General features: G+C 38.5%; 1 protein-coding gene across 1 annotated transcript in view; it reads left to right on the top strand.

Annotated features, from left to right (window-relative positions):
• The window catches only part of nsmfa (NMDA receptor synaptonuclear signaling and neuronal migration factor a), a 52,852-nt gene extending 42,706 nt beyond the window's left edge, over window positions 1-10,146 (top strand). The window contains 2 exon segments of the mRNA XM_074617573.1: window positions 4,106-4,181; window positions 5,703-10,146. Coding sequence (XP_074473674.1) covers window positions 4,106-4,181; window positions 5,703-5,800 — 174 coding nt within the window. The 3' untranslated portion in view covers window positions 5,801-10,146.
• The last annotated feature ends 11,012 nt before the right edge of the window (window positions 10,147-21,158 follow it).

The following is a 21,158-nucleotide window of genomic DNA, read 5'->3' as shown; positions in this document are numbered from 1 at the left end:
AAATCACACACTCAAACAAGCTGGCAGCCACACTCACAGATGTCTCTGTCACACACACACACACACACACAGATGCACAACATAGCCAGCGGTGTTTGTCTGACCTAACTGTCTGTTCCAGTCATGTCTGCCAAAATGCTTTGTTACATAAAGTGGATCTCTCTGGGGTTGATGGGCAGTCTGGCAGTCTGCAGAACAGACTGCACATCAGTGATATCTCTCCACCCCTACAGACAAACACAGACTCATGCAGTTGTCTCAACAAAGCTTGAATCCAAAACAACTAAATTGGTGTGTTTGTCGTTTTTTTTAGAGTCCCAAGATCCAAAGTGATTTTCACACTGGTGGCTTGTCTACTCTAGTCTTCAGTCAGAAAATGGAATTAATGAGATTTTTGCTGGTACCTCTCCAGAAGACTGAGTGTACACATTTACACTTTTTTAGGGTGTAGAAATGTTACCAGCTGTGACCTTAGTGCTTTTCATCAAACCTATTCTCAAATGGCAACTACACTGCAGCACATAGACACACTTCAACATTACACACAGTATATTATATGCTGCTATAACAGCCTGCAGTGTTTCGGAACATGTCCGCGGGGATTTGCTGACGTTCAGCCACAGGAGCATTAGTGAGGTCGGCCACCGATGTTAGAAAATAAGGCTCGCAGTCGACATTACAGTTCATCCCAAAAGGGGTTTGATGGAGCTGAGGCCAGTAAGGTCTCCCACACCCAAACTGGGAAAACAATTTATTTATGGAGGTAACTTTGTGTGCGGTGGCAATGTCATATGGAGCAGGAAAGGGCATTCCCCAAGCTACTGCCACAAAGTTGGAAGCAAACTATTGTCTTAAGGCCCCGACACACCAAGCCGACGGTCGGTCGTCGGACAGTTTGGGGCCGTCAGCGAGCGTCTGTCGGCCTAGTTTTTTGCGGTGTGTCCCGGCTCTAGTCTGCCGGTGTCGGAGGTTTTTCGGCCGATTCAGCATGTTGAATCGGCAGCGGAACTCGCTGGTGAGAGAAATCACTCTCATTGGCTGTTCGCCTTAAACAAATCAGTGCACGAGAAGAGAAACGGAAGTGAGGAAAGCGAGCCGACGAGTAAAGTTAAAGAGGAAAAAAAAAAAAACGGAAGGCTCTTCTCTACGAATGAGAGTGGTGTGAAAATGGTCGGCAAACGCTGCTTTGTTTCATGTAAGTATCATGACATTCGATTTTTTTATTAAAAATCAAAAGTGTTTTGGAGAATCGATACAGTATCACAAAACATAATATCGCGATACTCGTGTATACTCTCGTGTATCTACATTTTCTCACACCCCTATCCAATATGCCTTCAAACTAATGGATCTACTACTCAAAGTGGACTTTCTTGATCCTTTTTCATGGTACTCTCAGGTACCTGAAACAACATGCCTCCACAACGCTAAGGGGCCTATAGCCCAAACCATGGAAAACGACCCCAGAACAAAAATGTATGTCCACATACTTTTGGCCATATAGTGTATTTCACTAACTGTTTTATTTGTTTTGTTTACTTTCTTAACAATCATATAACCTCCACCCAGAGACATTACATCATCAACAGAACACAGCACTTCCAGCCTAAAACTGTAACACTCTAAGCATAAAACAAAAAACTTCAGGACTTAAATTAATAACAGCCTGGAAGTTATTTCATGTTTCTGCTACGATTACTGAAAAAAAAAACACAGTTATAAGTCTGCCGTGTGAAATGCTGAGCAGGGCTGCACTTCAGCAATAAAGACCACAGCACTTAAGAAATTAAATAGTTGTTTTGAGGATGCTGGAATGAAAACAAAAGGCTGTGGATGGAGGACGGCAGGTCAGAGAGGTAGCCTGACCCAGTTTTCCTCCAGAGATTTTCAAATATCTGCATCAGTTTTGGCTAAAACAGCCACTGAGAGCTCGTAAGAAGCGACGCAGGACAGGAAGGAAACTACCCGACACATGCAACACATTATTTGAGATTTGTCGTTTGCCTCCAGCCTTCTTTGCACTACAGACGAGCTGCGCTGCCTACGTCTCCTCCACATCTGGCATGTCGCCATCTTCTTTTATCTTTTTCAAAGGACTGCAAACACAAGGAATGAAAGCTGCCTTTTCTTCACCACCACCTCCATTTTAACAACATCAAGTGAGAAACAAAAGCGCATTCGGCCTTTGATTTTATCTGACAGAGGGGGTATCATGACTAAATTAGATAGAAATCAGAGAGTTTCAATTTTTAATGTGCACGGCGCAACGTCACTGCAGAGATGACTGACAACCCTAAAATCACTGTACCGCTCCAATTAAACAGTCATTATGTAATTAGGGCTGCAATTAATGATTTTTTCACTTTTGATTAATCCATTTTTTTTCTTTTGACTGATTAAATAATGGTTTAGTCTAAAAACAAAATGTCAATCACAAGTTCCCAGAGACCAAAGTGATTTCTTTAAAGTAAGGGCTGATTATCGGCTGTGATATTCAGCATTTTTACGATCATTATAATATAATCCGATTGCAATAAAATAAATAAATAAAAAATTAGCTACTTTGGCTCTGATGCAGCCGCCTTTCTCTGTCTGTAGTCACCAGTCTGTAGCCTCCCTCAATGTCCCGCCTACAGCGCCATCTGATTGGTTGCACATGCTGTTATACAGAGGGTCAAAGCTGCTCCGTTGAGCAAGCAGATACGTTTTTCAACTAGAGCTGCAAAGATTAATCAATTAGTTGTCAACAATTAAATTAATCAGCAACTATTTTGATAATCAATTAATTGGTTGGAGTCATTTTTTTTTTAAAGAAAAAAAAGTCAAAATTCTCTGATTCCAGCTTCTTAAATGTGAATATTTTCTGGTTTCTTTATTCCTCTATGACAGTAAACTGAATGTCTTTGAGTTGTGGACAAAAACAATACATTTGTGGACAAAAACAAGACATTTGTGGACAAAAACAAGACATTTGTGGACGTCATCTTGGGCTTTAGGAAACTTTTTCTGACATTTCATATACCAAAAAAAATTGAAATAATCAACAGATTAATTGACAATGAAAATAATTGTTAGTTGCAGCTCTATTTCGAACGCAAGGCAATTAACTTCACAATCCTGTACGCTGAAGTTGCAGAAACACCCAGTGTTTACGCTTGTAAAATTTTTTGCAGTCACAGCAACAAAAAAAAAAAAAAATTAAAAAAAGGAAAATAGTGGTTACTGGATGTCCACTTCTATGAGAACTGCAAAGAGGGGAAGAGGGAGTGAGACGGCGCCTGGATGAGAGATGTGGTCCATGACCAGATTATCACAGTTTATGAAAATGCAGACCTACGATGCAACCCATTCATATGAGCCGTCGCTCACTCTTAGTAGAGTATCCATTCTGCAGTGTAGTTCACACACGTCGCTGATAAACCAGAAAATTGTACAGTAATAATCTGCTTAATGATTAAAGAAAGTTTTAGTATCACATCTGCATTTCAGTCCAGCTCTCTTACAGTTACTAATAATCAATATCGGCCCTGAAAAAAACATATCGGTCGACCCCTAATTCTTGTTTTGTCCAACTAACAGTCCAAAAAGTGTTCCATCTACAACAATATAATACTGAGAAAATCCGCAAATTATTGCATTTGAGAAGCTGAAACCTGCAAAAGCTTCATGTTTGGTTGATGGATGACTAAATTTCATATTCTGGTATGAGAAAAAAAACACTTGTAGGACTAGAAATGCAAACCCCTCTAATTTACAGATAAATTTGATTCTAATCTTTCTTTTAATTTCCTGAACATGGGACTCCTCGCTAGGATATGACTGGCACTGGGGTCCTACTCTAAACCTTTTACAAGCTCTGCTGTTTCATATTTCTATATGACAAGACAAGCAGGGAAAATTAACACCTTTGTATACTCTCATCTCATTTCCTGTCCTCGTTACCTGCGCAGGAGGAATGTTCTCTTTGTCGGTAATGAGCTGGATTCATTGCTGTGTGTTCCTATGTCTGTGTGTGTTGTGTCAGAAGATGCAGGCTCCCCTGCTGCGAGTGTATCCGAGTGCAGTGGGATTAATTGGGGTTTGTTTTCTTATCTCGGCCCAACAGCTGTTCCAGAAACTGAAGAATCTGATGAGGCCTTATTCTGTCGAGTTTGAGTCGCCGCTGGAGCTGTCTGCGCAGGGTGAGTCTGAACCAAACGCAACCCGAACATGCAGATCACACGGACACACGCGTGCACAGTGATTCACACGTGCACATCACACGTGTGAAATGACGCGGACACACCCGGTTGTTTTGCATCTTGCAACATCTGGAGGAGGAATTAACTCAAAAAGCTGTTCCCTTATCTAAAAATATTATTTATTTGACCATTGTGTAACTTACCGTTTCCTTCTCATTCTGTTCTACTGCACACTCGCTCACTCTCTCCTCCTCATCCTCCCTCTTTGGGTGGTGTTTTGATATGGCGTTTCACATTTTGGTGTGAAGATTTTTAATAACTTTTAACGCAATTGCATATAGACTTCACTTCAGTTTGTGAACAACACCCACCACACAGGAGAAAGTCATCATGTTACTTTGCACTCTTCTCCTCCCTAGCTGCATGGTGGGAGTGCAGTAGGGACGTACAGTCCTCTCTACTCAACACAACAGGCAGTATTACAAAAGCCTGCTCTCGGTTCCTGGAACAACCCAGACTTCCTCTACTTTAGCCCTTCACTTTCACCCCTGCAGATTTATAACATACACAAAACATAGGCAATAACTGTAACACTAGGGCTGTCCTCGACCAAAGAAACTCTTAGTCTACTAACACTCAGACGATTTTGTCGACTAATCAATTAGTTGATTTAATCGACAGATCCGCAAAACTGAGTTTCTCCACAAAGAATCACACTAAAGCACCACTTTAAATCTTGTGTTTACCAGATGTGCTCATAAGTTTCTTGGAAATAAGTCATTCAGCATGAAAAAAAGCATAACAAATTTCTTAATAAAGAAATCTTAGTCGAAACTGTCTACAAATGATCAGCGGTAAAAATCGCTCTGCGCTGGCTGTGCCAATGTTTTCCTATGGGGAGAGCAGTGCCATCCCGACTAGGCAGAAGCACTACCCTTGGTGTGGTGCATCACTCAAAATTGCCACTGAGCGCTGCCCTCAAAGTTCTAATTATTTCAACGACCTTAACGCCACCTGAATTATGTTTTTATGCTTCCGCGGCGTTTATAGCCGTGTCTCTCCGTCCCATACTCTTGAAAGCGATATCTCGGGAACGCCTGGAGGGAATTGTAATACATCTGGCGGAGACATCCACTTGGACTTAATGATGAACTGGTTAGAATTTGGTGGTCAAAGGTCAAGGTCACTGTGACCTCAGAAAACATGTTTTCTTTGGCCATAACTCAACATTTCATATGCTAATTATGACAATTTCAAACTAATGTTTAATAGGACAGTGATGACATTTTGGACAGACATGGATGTAAACTGCAACTTGACTGAACTGGACTCTCTTACACATAAATAAAAAGTTGCAAAATGTTGATATTCAAAGTATTTGCAAATAATTCAGTCAGCTCTTGGAGAATATAATATCCACTCATAGCATCTAAAGCATGCAAAGATGGTGGTCTTGGTATATATATTCTGGTTCCTTAATGAGTGATTGAACCTTTTCTTCTGTCTCATCTACCAACCAAGGCAAAGAGATGATTGAGAAGTACTTCGACTTCCGCCTCTACCGGCTCTGGAAGACGCGCCAGCACTCCAAACTCTTGGACTATGAGGAATTTTTGTGACGAAGAAACACAGATAATGGGGGCAGCGGAGCCCTCCAGTGCCACGAGGAACCTGTTAAAAACTGATCCAGCGACCGAACCTTGCTCAACTAATAGTGCTCGACCCGTCAACTCAATATAAACCTGCTTTCATCCTGGAGAGGACTGGGAGAGGAGGAGGAAGAAGAAGGACGACAGGCAGGACAAGGAGGATGAAACTAAATGATGCTGTGCCTCCTCAGCTGCTCAGAGTAAGGATCAAGGACTAACTAAAAAGGGCCAAAAAAATACTTTAAAAAATGAGGAAAAAGGTAACTGGACTGTCACCGACTCCCTTTGCCTCTTGAGTTTGAAAGCAAAAAGTTCAAATGTGTAAAAAACAAATATCATTTTAGTCACACCTCTGTTGCAAAGAGACACTTTTTGAGGTGGATGTGCTTCATTTTGCCATAATGTGGTTCTGTGTTTTGACTGGACCTCTCAGCTGACCCTGGAGACATACATATACATAAATAATCCATAATGTCGGTGTGTATATATCACATGAATATATTAGCATAGCTTTAGTCATGCAAATAATACTCTATATGAGAAATAATGATGCATCATTTATTTTTGATGTGCATTGTTGTGCAGTTTCATATGGAAATACTTTGGAATAACTCAGGTTTTAGCCATGAAGTAATCAATCTGTTTGTCTATTCTATCAAGATATTGTAATCTTCATCGCCATCGCTTGGAATGAATGTATTATCTCTCTAGAAAATGTTATCTTCGGTTTGAGGGAATTGAGCTTCATGTTTTGGTAAAGAAAAAAAAAAAAGAAAGAAAAAAAAAGTGCTGATTTTGTGTGCGAGTGTGTTTTCCATGTCAAAAAAAATGCAGATGTTTTGTGTGTAATTTCTCCATCTGCTCCTCTGTTAAAGCAAAAATAATCACCTTCACCCTCCATTTTCTCTTTCTGTCACACTCACATAAACACAAAGACAGTCTAAGCATGATTCATGATGTCAAGAGGGATGTAACAGCCATCCAAGTGCTCCTGCCACTGTACTGTAGTGTAGGAGTTGCCCTATTGATCCCTCCTGCTCCTTTGCAGAAGGTTCGGGCCACTTAGTCGGCCCCTGTCGACGGCGCCAGCTGCTCTCGCTATGTGCCAAACACTCTTGGCTTCTCTTAATGGCAGCCAAACGAGCTTCCGCCACCTCTCCCTTCGCTGGGCTGTGATCCAGTCTGAGGAGGACCGGAGTTCTCTGAATTAAACAGATCTGCCAGGGGTTTAAGCTGTTAACAGCCATCTGCTGCCCCTGCCAGGTGTCAGCTAGTTAAAAGGCCAGAAATATGCACTGAGTGTGTGTCTGTCTGTGTCCGAGACCGTCGCTCCACCCGAGTGACCTGGGCTGTCTCACGTAGATTAAAGGGTGGTCAAATGTGGATAGCAGCAGCTGAGTCTACTGCAGGACAGTTCACACAAACAAAGAAAACACTTGGGCTGGGACCAATAGAAATTTAGAGAAGTCAATCAATTTGGACGAAATTAAAGGGGCACTCCACATATTTTATAAATGAAGGTCAGTTTACCAAACATGACGAATACTACTAAGCCTGTGAAAACGTTCATATGATGTCTTCTGTGGGGGAAGAGTTCTCAAGTCTGAAAAAAAATAACCCTGGTGATGTCATCAGGGTTATTCAGCTTGGGTTTGAGTTGTTTAACATGTCGACGTATCCTCATACGTTGGTTTGTATGATATCTTGCAAAAAGTTATTCCTTATTTTTTGTGCATTTTCCCACGAATGTCGAGCGACATGTGACGCAGGTGTCAATTTCTGTTCCAGTCTTTTCAAAATAAACTTCCGTCTTCACAGGAAACAACTTGGTTAGGTTTAGGCAACACAACTACTTAGTTAGGTTTTAGGAAAAGATCAACTTGGTTAGGTTTAGGAAAAGATCAACATGGTTAGGTTTAGGAAAAGATCGACTTGGGTAGGTATAGGCAACAAAACTACTGAGTTAGGTTTAGGAAAAGATCGACTTGGTTAGGTATAGGCAACAAAACTACTGAGTTAGGTTTAGGAAAAGATCGACTTGGTTAGGTATAGGCAACAAAACTACTGAGTTAGGTTTAGGAAAAGATCATGGTTTGGGTCAAAATAATTCCGGAAGTGGCGTAACCTAATTACAGAAGTTACATGACAAATAAATCAAAGTTGACTTCTGGTTTCACACGTGGTACGAACGTCGGTGTCCTGGGAAAAAGTCCGGTGTTTTTTGACCCACCCATCCACACCGACCTCCTCCTTACGTGGCATTTGTAGCTCTTTATACTTCCTGGTTCACCATTACGTGGATTACGTACAAATTGATTTTGTGGATTATATACAAATTACAGTGCATTACTTTTTGTAGGTATAGCTACGAACGGTGTATGAGAACAGCCTAATCATGTAACCTATACTATCAAGTTGTATTGTGTGTGGGTTTTTGGGGCTTGACTTATACTAGGGACTAAAAGTCCCCCAACTTGATGGAAATACTGAGTACCCCTTTAATAATACATTAATTTGCTTTATGTAACAACATCTAAACTGGGACAGTGACATTCCAAAAGCACAAAAAAAGTCTCAATACTGCAGCTTCAGTTTACCATTTGATTTCTCATGTTGACATGTTTCCCCAAAAGGCTATGATGAAGGCAGATTTGCTTAAATGCATCATCCCAAGTGGTTCCCAACCCTTTTCTATCACTGAGTAAACTAACGACCCCTAACTAACTGACATTTTATGGGTATTTCATATTATATTTAATGCATAACAATAATGTCAAAGAACTGATTGATTGTACTGAACTGTACAATTGACCCAAATAGTGAACGCAATAGAAAGTTTGTGTAAAACAAGTGATATGGATGAATTTTGAGCAGATTATTTCCAGTGAATATTGCATCATCATTGCATTTTTAACAATCATACATCCATAATAGGCCTTTCTTCCCCCATACACTTGGTCATTGTTCTATTAGCTCTTTGTTTGCTTTAAAAGGCATACTTTTCTAATTTTTAAGTTTATATATTACGTAATAATCCAAACCTAAAAAAAAATACCAAATTCATTTAGTTTTTATCACAGAATTGAATGAAATGCTGAGATACTGTATAAGCCAACTGTATTTTTAAAAAAGTTGTCTTACACCCCATAAAATCAAGAAGGCCTCAGGACCCCCCGTGAAGCTTTGGCGTCCCTTAGTGGGGGTCGGGAGCCCCAGGTTGGGAACCAGTGCCCTAAGAAATAAGCTGAACTTTTGTGCTTCTAGATTGTTGCAATCCTAGTTTTTATGGTTTTGTACTTTTCAATATGCTGACATTTCAGCTGTAACTTTACGAATGTGGCAGCGATCCAAGGAGACGTTGCCAGGTCACGCCACAGCTCTCTGATCACAGGTTGTTCCACAATGACTACGGCCCCTGAATGTCAGAGAAACACTCTGCCAAGTGTGATTTTAAGCCAGTCATTGAGTGTTCACGTAGGTGATTGGCGTGCAGAAAGTTTACAGAGTGCATGAGGAAAAAGATTTTAGCTATTTAATAGATTTCAGTGGTTCCAGCCCTCCATAACACACACAAACACACAGGCAAAGATACTCTACATCTGCGTATGGTAAATACTTTTCCATCTGTCATTATTTGTGTGGATGTGTTAATATTTGGGAGCATTATATATGCCGGCTTTTTGTTGTGTTAAAGTCAACCAGTCTCACTGGAGTGCTCTCTATCTCTGTACTAGCAGAACTCTGTTTTTTTATTTGCTTTTGCCCTCTCTCTGACATTGCAGTGCTGGCCTACAGTTAGTCTGGCACAGACAAGTGCTCTCTCAGCCTGAGTCACGCAGTACATGTTTCCACTCCAGATTTAAAATCCAACACTTAGCCCACCTGTCACATCATTGAGCCATTTTAATTCCAGCAGAAGAATTAAGCTGCCGAATTCTCAAAGATGTTGCCCTCAACAGCTGCTCGGTATAATGGAATATGTTTTTAAGAACTGTACACACCCCGCTATGATTTTCACATGAGAAACATGGACTCTGGTTAATTTAAAGCAAAAGCAGCGATATGATGGATTCAATTCACAAAGTGTTTTTCTTATGCCATAGAACACATCCGTAAAAAAACAATCTCATATCCAGTCTATAAACAACTTACTGGTAATTAATCTTCTGTTTCAATTTATTGGGCTGAACTGACCGTGATGTGAAGAGCACTCTGACTCAGGAGTTTGAGAGAGCTTTCCTGTTTTCTTCTTCAGCAAAAAAAACAACAAAAAAAACAACAATTTACCGGAAATCTAATTAAAAGATGCAAATGTGTCTACTTGTCTCTCTCAGTCTGTGTTGTATTATTTGCCATTTCATTTCAACAAGGTGCAAGTCTCTGAATCTGACCTAGGGCTGGGTGATAATTCGATATGATAATTTATCGTCTTTCAATGGACTCATATCGTGATGAAATGATATATCAAGATATCGTGATACACAATGACGTCGTCTGAATTGATATTAACTGAAATTTCTCCGAAAATTGGATCAAACTCAGATAAATCAAACTATTGTCTTAATCTGATTACTCTGTATTTGTGTGGAAATATAATTTTTTTTCTCTATAGGTCATAATGAAGAGAGAAACAGTCTATCATGTATTAAAGAGATGGTTTAACACATTTCTTTCCTAGTAGAATAAAACTCTTAATTCAGCTTCCATGCCAGAAAATAATTTGGAAGAACAGAAAGAAAGATCCAGTATGAAACAAAAACAAACACGCATTTTTAATTATTTGGTCTGAGGTGCAACTTAGTATGCAAACATGCAGATAAGGCCGTCCTGATACACAGAAAGTAGTTTTAAAAAGGTACCTTATCTCCCTGTCCCAGAAACGCCTCGATCCCTAATCTCCATGCACTTGCCTTTCACGCACTCTACCTTGGGTACACCGCTCGTCCAACCTCCTTCTCTCCCTTTCTTTTCTCCACTTGAATTAGAATTAGCATCGAGTTTGATGTGCAAAACACAGTTTGTAAACATCGCAGACAAGTCTATTAATATTCAACTGCAATCCATCCAGCACAGTCCGAAGATTGTCGAGAGGCTTTAAATCCACTTCTTTCTCTACGTACGCCAACATGACTTTACAAAACTTCTCTTTCACCTCTCTCTTGTATGTAGCAGACACAAACATGAGGCTATTTTGACAGAGAAAAAAAGTTGAGTGAAAATACATAGTGTAAAGAGACAAGAGTAGAACTGTGTTAACACGGAGAGCTTATGGAAGGGAGCATCCCACAGCGGGAGGAGTGCTCAAAGATGCTGTTATCAGTCTTGAGTCTTTCAAGGTCAAAAAGCATCTCTGCACTGCACCTCCTGAAGCCACAAACTGTAGAGTGCATAAAGAAGCTGTGCCTGGTTTAACATTGATGAATATGGTAATAGGACACATCTGGTAACCTAGGGTGTGTGTTTTTTTTATGTCATAAAAATGATCTGCTTTAACCAGCGGTGGAGGAAGTATTCAGATCCTTTACTTAAGTAGAAGTATTTTTACTTAAAGGTCTTATTGATACAATTTTTATGTAGATGTATATTTAAAAAAAAAAAAAACATCTACAGAGCCTTTAAAAAGTTACCGAATAAAAGTATGGCTTTTCCTAAAAAAAATATTATATTTAAAAGAATATTATGATTGTGAATTAATCATTTTAAAAATTTTGGCTAAGGTGCTAAATGTGAGATTGGGAGCATTTCTATTGCCTCCGCACAGCTCAGTGTTAACCTGGGGGGAACCGGAGGGTGGGTGCTATCAGCTATCAGCTGTAACCGCCATTGCAGCACAGAGCAGCATGCCATAAGCTAGCCAGTGGGGCACGCTCACATGCACGAATTCGCACTTAAAGCACGCACGACCGGCCCGTCGACGAAGCACAAAAAAGCTTGCATTACAACACACACAGAGGGAAAGCGACTTCATTCTCTGCTCAGGTAGACATTGCTCCTCTATATCTTTACATAGCAAATAGTTGTTTGTTGCTATATTAATGCCCTGGATATTGTATAGAGCACCTTTAATACTAGCAGGTTACTGATGAGTAGAAAGAGGGAAAAAAGGGAAATTTCATGGAGCCGAGTATTCAGATAATACATTTGATATTTTTCATCACTCTGACACACCAATCTCAGCACAGAAGAGGGTGACAATCAGTGGCGGCCGGCCAATAGAGGGCCACGGGGCCTGGCCCCACCCACCTTGAGCCACCAAAAAAAAAAAAAAAAAAAAAAAAATTATAAAATTATTAATTATAAAAATTCTAAAAATTCTAAAAATTGTCAATATGTGTGTTTTTGACCTATGGAATATACCCGTAATATTTGTAAAATAGGATAACTGCGCCAAATATCTGCTTTCCTCCTTGAACTCTCTGCTAGTGCACCTCTCAGCTGCTCTGCTGCACGTGCACTTTCTGGGGCCAAATGGATTTGGCCCAAGGAAGGCGGGTCTAATAAGCAGTACAGCCAATCACTGATTAAAGATATATGATTACAAGCATGAATGACATACAATTCATCCAATCAGCGCCGTAAAAAAGACTTCCGGGAGGGCCAAAAAGATTTGGCCCATGGTGTGCGTGCGCACGTTCACGTGTGTCTCTCTCTGTTCTCGTCAGGGCTCATGTCAGTTCTCGCGTGATCTTGTCTTCTCGTCTCTCGCTTCTCTCCACTTCTCTTCTCTCACAGCCCATTTTAACGGCATGACAGTGTAACAGCCAAGCACTGGTAGCGCTACTCTTGCAAGACTCAACCCTAACTCGATCAAATCTCTCCTCCAAGACCCGTTTGAGAGAAGGACTGGAAAGAAGGTCATTGAGAGGTTTGCCACTCAGAAGGACAGAAGAGCAAAGTTCCTTTATAAATGATCTGTCATATGTTATATTAACATACTGAATTGTATGAATAAGATGTCCTTATGTCAGTGTTGGAATAAATGATAAAAATGTAACTGCAAAGTAGTAATGCGTTTTTGACACCTTTTTTTTACATTGAATCGTACTAGGATGTTTGTTGAAATTGATTGGCCCTACCCAAAAAAAAATCCACCAGCCGCCACTGGTGACAATAATAAACTTCCTCCGCAAAAACCCAGAGAGAGTCACACACCAGCTATTATGTGGACTCTACTGGCAGCCATTCAACACCAAAATCATGTTCAACCACACTCCGGGGGTTATTATACTACTGAAGATGCATAAACCTTAACACAACAATCTACTTGATATGCAGCAGCAGCAGTGCTGAGACACATCAGCTAAGTAACAGATAATTATTATCTGAGATTAAAATCACAAAACAAAATCACGGTTTGGAGCAGACAATCTCTTCTTATGAAATGCTATGTATGTAGTGCGATAGCAATAGGTGACCACATGAATGGGTGCAGCTCAGTATAGCAGCATTAAATATAATATACAATGCTTTTGAATTAAATATTTCTCCATAATGCTCAGCCGAATACAAGGAGTGTAAAGAAAGAGTGAATTGACCACCTATAGTGACAATGGCCATGTTGTGTTTCCCTATAAGGCATGTGTAGGCGACTAGATCCTCGCAATCAAACAGCCAAGGTTTGCATGAAACCAATTCAGCACATTATAACACCCAACAACACTAACAATAATGAAAATAAAATATGAACTTCTTCACAATGTAAATCAGCATCACATGAAAGAGTACCATATGCCAAACAACAAGCATAACAATAACGAGCTGAGCCAAAAAAAGAAAGACAGATAGATATTATCAGAAAGCAGAAATGATCAACCAGCAGACAAGACAGTCAAATATGCAGCAGATTCGGGCCAGCACTGATATATCAAACACACAAACAACAATCTCAGATGTTAGTAAAAAAGCAGCCAGGACTTACCTTTGGTGGAGTAAGTTGTGGTTCCTGTCATCTCAGCACAGTTAGGTCTTTGGCATGTGTTGCCCTGTTGTCCACAGCAGTACTGGAGACTCCACATGGGGCTTCAAAGACACAAACATGCCAAGACATAAGAAGACAGACAACAACACTCAAACAATAATGGAAATCAAATATGAATATTAGCTTAATATTTCTTCACAATGTAAAGAAGCAACATGAAAGCATAAATAATACAAAAAAAAATAAGTCAGCTAAGAAAAGAAAGATTAATCAATGACAGCTGCACGACAGACAGACATTAATCAAACAACCATCAGAAAGGGATTCAATATCTTCCAAAACTTTTAACATTTCCCTACAAATTGATTGTCCTTGACTTTACACTATATTTTTTATTAAAAGATTATTTTGTTGTCACTCTCCAGCTCACTTACCTTGATTCTAACCAATACTGTTGTCTTTACTATTTTACTCTTACTTAACGTTACGCTTAACTTCATTTTATTTCCTTATTTTAAGATAATTCTATTATTAAACTTAATATATTTTTTCTCTTTTATTATTTTATTTTACATTTATTTACTTTTTTATTATTTTATTTCTTTATTTTAATTTTCTTTCGTGTGACCAAGACCATATTAGCTTAATATTTCTTCACAATGTAAATCATCAACATGAAAGCATCATATGCCAAACAACAAGCACAATAAAAAAAAAAATCGCTGGGCCAATCCAAGAAAACAAAACAAAACATCATCTCAGATGTTAGTAAACGCAGCAAGGACTCAAGGACTTACCTTTGGTGAAGTACGTTGTGGTTCCTGTCATCTCAGCACAGTTAACTCTTTGGCATGTGTTGTCCTGGTCTCATATATGGTCTTGGATGGATGGATGGATGGATGGATGGATGGATGGATGGATGGATAGACAACATAAGCATAGCATAGCAACAAATATTGCAACATAAAAAGCAAAAATATATACAATAGGCTACTTATCAGAAGGCAGAAATGATCAACCAGCAAACGCAAGACAGAGTCACATGAGCAAATTGGTAGTATCAGACAGTACTGACCTGACCTATCAAACACATCAAGACATAAGAAGACAGACAACAGCACTCAAACAATAATGGAAATCAAACATGAATATTAGCTTGATTTTTCTTCACAATGTAAATCATCAACATGAAAGCATCATATGCCAAAACAACAAGCATAACAATAATTAGCTGAGCCAATCCAAGAAAAGAAGATTAACTACATCTGTAAAATAATGTATATTTAAAATGTATTTGGTATATTGTGATTGTGATTATTTTGTGATTATTTCTTGTGAAATGTAATTATTCATTAATATGTAATTTCGCTTTGGCAATAATGTAACCTGAACATTCATGCCACTAAAGCGTATTTGAATTAGATAGATAGATAGATAGATAGATAGATAGATAGATAGATAGATAGATAGATAGATATTGCATCATAAAAAACAAAACTATATACAATAGGCTACTTATCAGAAAGCAGAAATGATCAACCAGCAGACACAAGACAGTGAAATAAGCAGCAGATTCAGCCAGCACTGATATATCAAACACACAAACAACAACTGAACAGAGCCAAAACATCAATCTCAGATGTTAGTAAAAGCAGCAAGGTCTACCTTTGGTGAAGAAGTAAGTTGTGGTTCCTGTCATGTCAGCAGAGTTAAAAGGTCTTTGTCATGTGTTGTCCTGTTGTCCACAGCAGGACTGGAGACTCCACATGGGGCTTCAAATGTCCGTCAGGTGATCCAGAATGACGCAGCAATAACACAATGTAGCTGTTGCCAACAACTTGTTAATATACTACATAATAGGTTATAACAGAGCAGTGTTATTAGCAGCAGTAATGTTTCCAGCAGCACGACGTTACAGCAACAGAAGACACGAGGACGTTTGAACCTCCCGCCTGATTACGACAGGTGCGTCAGGTGTGCGGCAGCTGGTGGACTAGAGTGTGCAGTCAGTGTGAGTGAATCACCTGAACTGATGGAGGAAGTAGTCAGATCATTTACTTCAGTAAAAAGTAGCAACACTATGGTGTAAAAAAAATACTCTGATACAAGTAAAAGTCATAAAAAGAAAGCCTACAAAAGTATTGTTATCAAAATATGCTTAAAGTAGGCCTACCAAAGGCAAGGCGAGGCAGCTTTATTTGTATAGCACATTTCAGCAACATGGCAATTCAAAGTGCTTTACTTAAACATTCAAGAACATTGCCACAAAGTGCAAAAGAAAATTAAGAAATAATTAAAACAGTTATAAAAACATTAAAGATTAGAAAATAAAAACAAGCTAAAAATAGAAGCTGTAGGATAGAAGCTAAAATAGAATAAAACACACGAGTAAAAGCTTTAGTGCAGTATAAGATCATTATCTGGTTTAATAAAAGGCAGCAGCAAACAGGACAGTTTTAAGCTTTGATTTAAAAGAACTCAGAGTTGGAGTTGGTCCTGCAGGTTTCTGGGAGCTTGGTCCAAATATTTGGTGCATAAAAACTGAACGCTGCTTCTGCACGTTTAGTTGTGACTCTGGGGACACTAAGCAGACCTGATCCAGATGACCTGAGAGGTCTGGATGGTTCATAACATAGCAGAAGATGGGAAATGTATTTTGCCCCCTAAACTATTTAGTGCTTTGTAAACCAGCAGGAGTATTTTGAAATCCATTCTCTGAGAGACAGGGAGCCAGTGTAGAGACCTCAGAACTGGACTGATGTGATCCACTTTCTTGGTCTTAGTGAGGACTCTGAGAGACAGGGAGCCAGTGTGAAGACCTCAGAACTGGACTGATGTGATCCACTTTCTTGGTCTTAGTGAGGACTCTGAGAGACAGGGTGAAGTTTATTTATTTAACTGCTTCACATACTGTTGTGTAGTTAAATCCATTTAATTTCATTCAGTTTATTTTTATATAGCGTCAAATCATAACAGAAGTTATCTCAAAATGCTTTTCATATAGATCAGGCCAAGACCGTATACTCTATAATCTAGAGACCCAATAAGAGATCCCCCATGAGCATGCAATCATAACATGCACCAGCCTTTGTATTCCGTGTATAAAACACCACATGATCTGAATTCAAACATGGATTATTTGACATTTGGGCAGAATTAAAGGGCACTACACTCGCTGTACACAAGTCAAGCACTGGGGCTTTTCACTCCAGTCCACAATAATCAAGATTGTGTACCATATCATATCCTCATATTCCAGTGGATTACATTTGGATTAGTATAAGATTTCAGCAAACTGGCTAAAGAATTTCCCATCTGCTAACAATATGTTCAGTATTTGAGATAGTATATCTGCCTTATGTAATTTTGCGACGGAGCTTTGTGTGAGTCATTTCTCCACTTCTGTTTTCACTTTTTGGAAAGGTGTAATCATCTTTGTCCAGTATCAGTTTTTCATCTTTTTAATACTGTCAGTAAGATGACATTAGACATATACCTATTAATCTAAATCAGTCACATTATGTACTATAGGCTACTGTATATCAGCCCTGTCATCATTAATCAAACAACCATCAGAAAGGGATTCAATATCTTCCAAAACTTTTAACATTTCCTTACAAATTGATTGCCCTAGACTTTACATTATATTTTTTATTATAAGATTATTTAGTTGTCTCTCTCCAGCTCACTTACCTTAATTCCAACCAATACTATTGTCTTTACTATTTTACTCTAACTTAATGTTACTCTTAACTTCATTTTATTTCCTTTTTTTAAAGCTAAATCTATTATTAAATTTAATATATTTTTTTGATTTATTTATTTTATTTTACATTTATTTACTTTTTATTATTTTATTTTATTTATTTATTATTTTATTTTGTGTGACCAAGACCAAAAGGTCTATTATTTTATTTCACTGATATGATTACCTTTGCCATGTCTGCAAAAAAATATAGACATGAAAAAGATTATTTTCTGAAATGACTTTAGACTTTAAAAAACAGCACATGTGTTGATCTCTCTTTCCTTTAGAAATACTACATTAGCAAATACTTTATTATTCAAATGTGAAGTGAACAAAGTCTGACTAAGATGGTGCTTCACATTGTTAATTTCTAATCAGCAGCCACTTCCAGACTGAGATTATTTCTGCAAAGATGCATTTTTAATTTTCACGACTGATGTCAAGTGCCTCATTTTGACTTCTTTCTCCCTTTAAAGGCTTTTTGTAGCATAATTCACAGTCCTTTAATATTTCCAAGTGCAGCACTGGAAGCAAGTTCATTTAGTTTCGCTCTGCTACTAATTGAAAGGTTCTTGTGTTTTTTATTCTACTTTTTTTTAACTCCTTAAACTTTTAATATTATGATCTTTCTTTTTGGAAGCCAGATTGCAGCCAGTTTTAATTGAGCATATTCAGCTGAAGCATGGGAAAGGGGGTTTTAATGGAAGAAATGGTTACCATTGAACTAAAACATCTCACCTGCAGAAGTAGATCTAAGCGTGCAGTTTTACAGAACGCTGAGCAAGCCTTTTGTTGTTATTGTTTGAGTGCATTTTTGTTCTTTTCTTACCTCTGGCAGCCTGCAGCAGGTAAACAATTAACTGAGCATGAAGAGTGAAGGCTCCGATTCTGTCACAATCAGCAATTCACGTTTGCTGATGTGGGGTTTTAGGCTCTCTTATGTATCCCAAACGAGCGGCATAACGCCACAGTTCAAGACCCGAAATGGCCTCTGAACTGCATTTACACAGCGTCTTATATGTCGACATTGTTCTGCAGTGAGCCTAATTTGTGATGGGCTTTTGGCCCCAGAGATTTTTTTTTTATGCTGATGTTTTGAAATTCATGGCTATATGTAGAATGGCTGATTTGAGCATATTTTTTATACTAAATACAGTACCTGTGAGGGTTTCTGGACAATATTTGTCATTGTTTTGTGTTGTTAATTGATTTCCAATAATAAATATACACATACATTTGCATAAAGCAAGCATATTTGCCCACTCAATTGTTGATAAGAGTATTAAATACTTGACAAATCTCCCTTTAAGGTACATTTTGAGCAGATAAAAAAATATGCGATTAATCGCGATTAACTATGACAATCGTGCGATTAATCATGATTAAATATTTTAATCAATGACAGCCCTAATAAATAATTAGCCATAATAATATATAAACTAACTGGAAATCTTGTAAAATTGCCCCAATTAATCTGTACTGTTTAAAAACATATGTTTAAATGCATTCAATTTAAAAGTAGTTGGAAGAATATGGCAGATTTGCTGTCGTCATATACAAGATAGGAACAAAATGTGATATTCAGGCTCTCAAGAGTATCCTACAGCTTCTTGGATATTACGGTGCACAGCACACACTAGTGGTGTGTTACTGGAACTGTTAACACAAAGCTCAAAAACATTTGCAGAAAGGCAATAATATTTTATTCAAAGATGAACAAGATACAGTATGTATAGAATAACTAATTTAAAGGTCCCGTTTTGTTGTCGAGGACCTCTCATGCTATGACAATACAGTGGTATGTGTTCAGTATGTTGGCATGCATTTAGGGGGAAAAGAGCCCCCGAAGCTCTCAATGAAATAAATGTACACTACAGAATGCAAAACCATGTGAACAATTAAAGGTTAACCACTTAGCCTGGCCCTTCTGACAAGAATGGGGCAAAGACTGTATTGAAAGAAACTACGAGTTTAAATATTGTACGTATAAAATAGTTATCTTACAGCTGTTCTGTGGCTTGCACTGTCACCCTGCAGTCAGACCGAAACTGTCCTTCAGTTCATTGTGGTTGGTCACAGAGGGCAAAATATTCACACCAAAGGGGAAGTTTTCCTCAACGTAGAAATCTTAGATAACAATCGCAACCTATGTCAGAATGTAGAATCTCTCATAAATGTGTGGAAAGCAAATGAGGTAACATTTCACAGTAAATTCAAGCATTTCTGTAATTAACCCTCCGAGACCTTTAGGGAACGCGGGGAACCCCGATCGACTTTACTGTCTTTCTGGCTGGCATGGCCATTTTCAAAGGGGTCCCTTGACCTCTGACCTCATGATATGTGAAAGAAAATTGGTTCTATGGGTACCCACGAGTCTTTGCTTTACAGACATGCCCACTTTATGATAATCACATGCAGTTTTGGGCAAAAACTATGCATTTTTTTGCAGTACAAAAGTGTTATTTTTGCTTATTCTAAAATGGTGTATTTAAATATTTCTGCATACTGGGGTCCTAAACAGTCTTGGAATTGCGTAAATTCGGTATCGCCGTTAAGCCGAGACTCTTGTGGATCCAATGAGCCCAATTGTATTCATGTGTGATAATGTTAGTCCCCATAGTAGCCGTTTCATTGTAGTGAAACCATCTTTTGAAATTTGACCTCACTGTATAAAATGACCTGTGGTGACCTCTAGGATAATCACAGCCTCATGAAACTTTACAACCACAAACTAGAGTCCTAGAGCATTCAGAGGATGGATGGCTTTCCTAGGTAGATTGACTATAAGGGGGTTTCTGAGCAGTTTCCAGAACAGAAGTGCTCGCCATCTAATTAAGGAAATCTGAAAATGTCAGAAGTTATTGATCCCAAATCATAGCATGGCTTTTTCTATGGTGTTCCTCAAGGTCTTGGTATCTTAATGTGGTATTTTGGAGGGATTATTGATCATTTTTATCAATTCTTGATTGGTAAAAAACGGTTAAATTTAGCAACCAACAAATGGTATCAACCCCAAAATTGCTGAAACTTATGAGACATAATCATAATGTTCTAAACCCTAATACACTCTCAAAATTTATTTTAAATAATTAATTATTTATTAATTCATGTTTATTTCTAATTTATGACTAGAACAACATGACACACTGAGCTGCATCTCAAATTAATCTTCAGGTTCCCAGCTTTCAGATGATGTACACCACTTCTATGTGACATCTACTGCTGACCTGCTATCTCCCCCTAAATACCCCCCTAAAAAAGACAAAAACGTGTCTATTGTGTGTCTCAGAGGGTTAATTCTCTGGCTAAATCATGGGCATTAAAAGATCAATGGCTATCATCATTGAATTCTATCATTTAGAAGTACAATACAATCATTTTTATGGATATCTGAAGCCAGCGTGCTTGTCTCTATACTGTAAGGAGCACTACATAATTACATCTTTCTGGAAAAGACATTGGGTAAGCAAAAATAAATTAAAATCAGTCAACCACATACAGCCCTCCTCATCCAATCTGCCAGCGCGTACCACTGCACCATACAGAGAAAGACACATCATATATGCATAGTACTAGTCTTAGAAAAACAGACAGTTCAGAGTGACATGCAAGTTAAAAAAACAAAAGTCCCTTTCTCATACATTCAACACATTAGTGCTGAC

Source organism: Sebastes fasciatus, chromosome 19, assembly GCF_043250625.1.
Source record: "Sebastes fasciatus isolate fSebFas1 chromosome 19, fSebFas1.pri, whole genome shotgun sequence".
Lineage (NCBI taxonomy): Eukaryota > Metazoa > Chordata > Actinopteri > Perciformes > Sebastidae > Sebastes > Sebastes fasciatus.
This window is presented reverse-complemented; position numbering and strand designations above follow the sequence as displayed.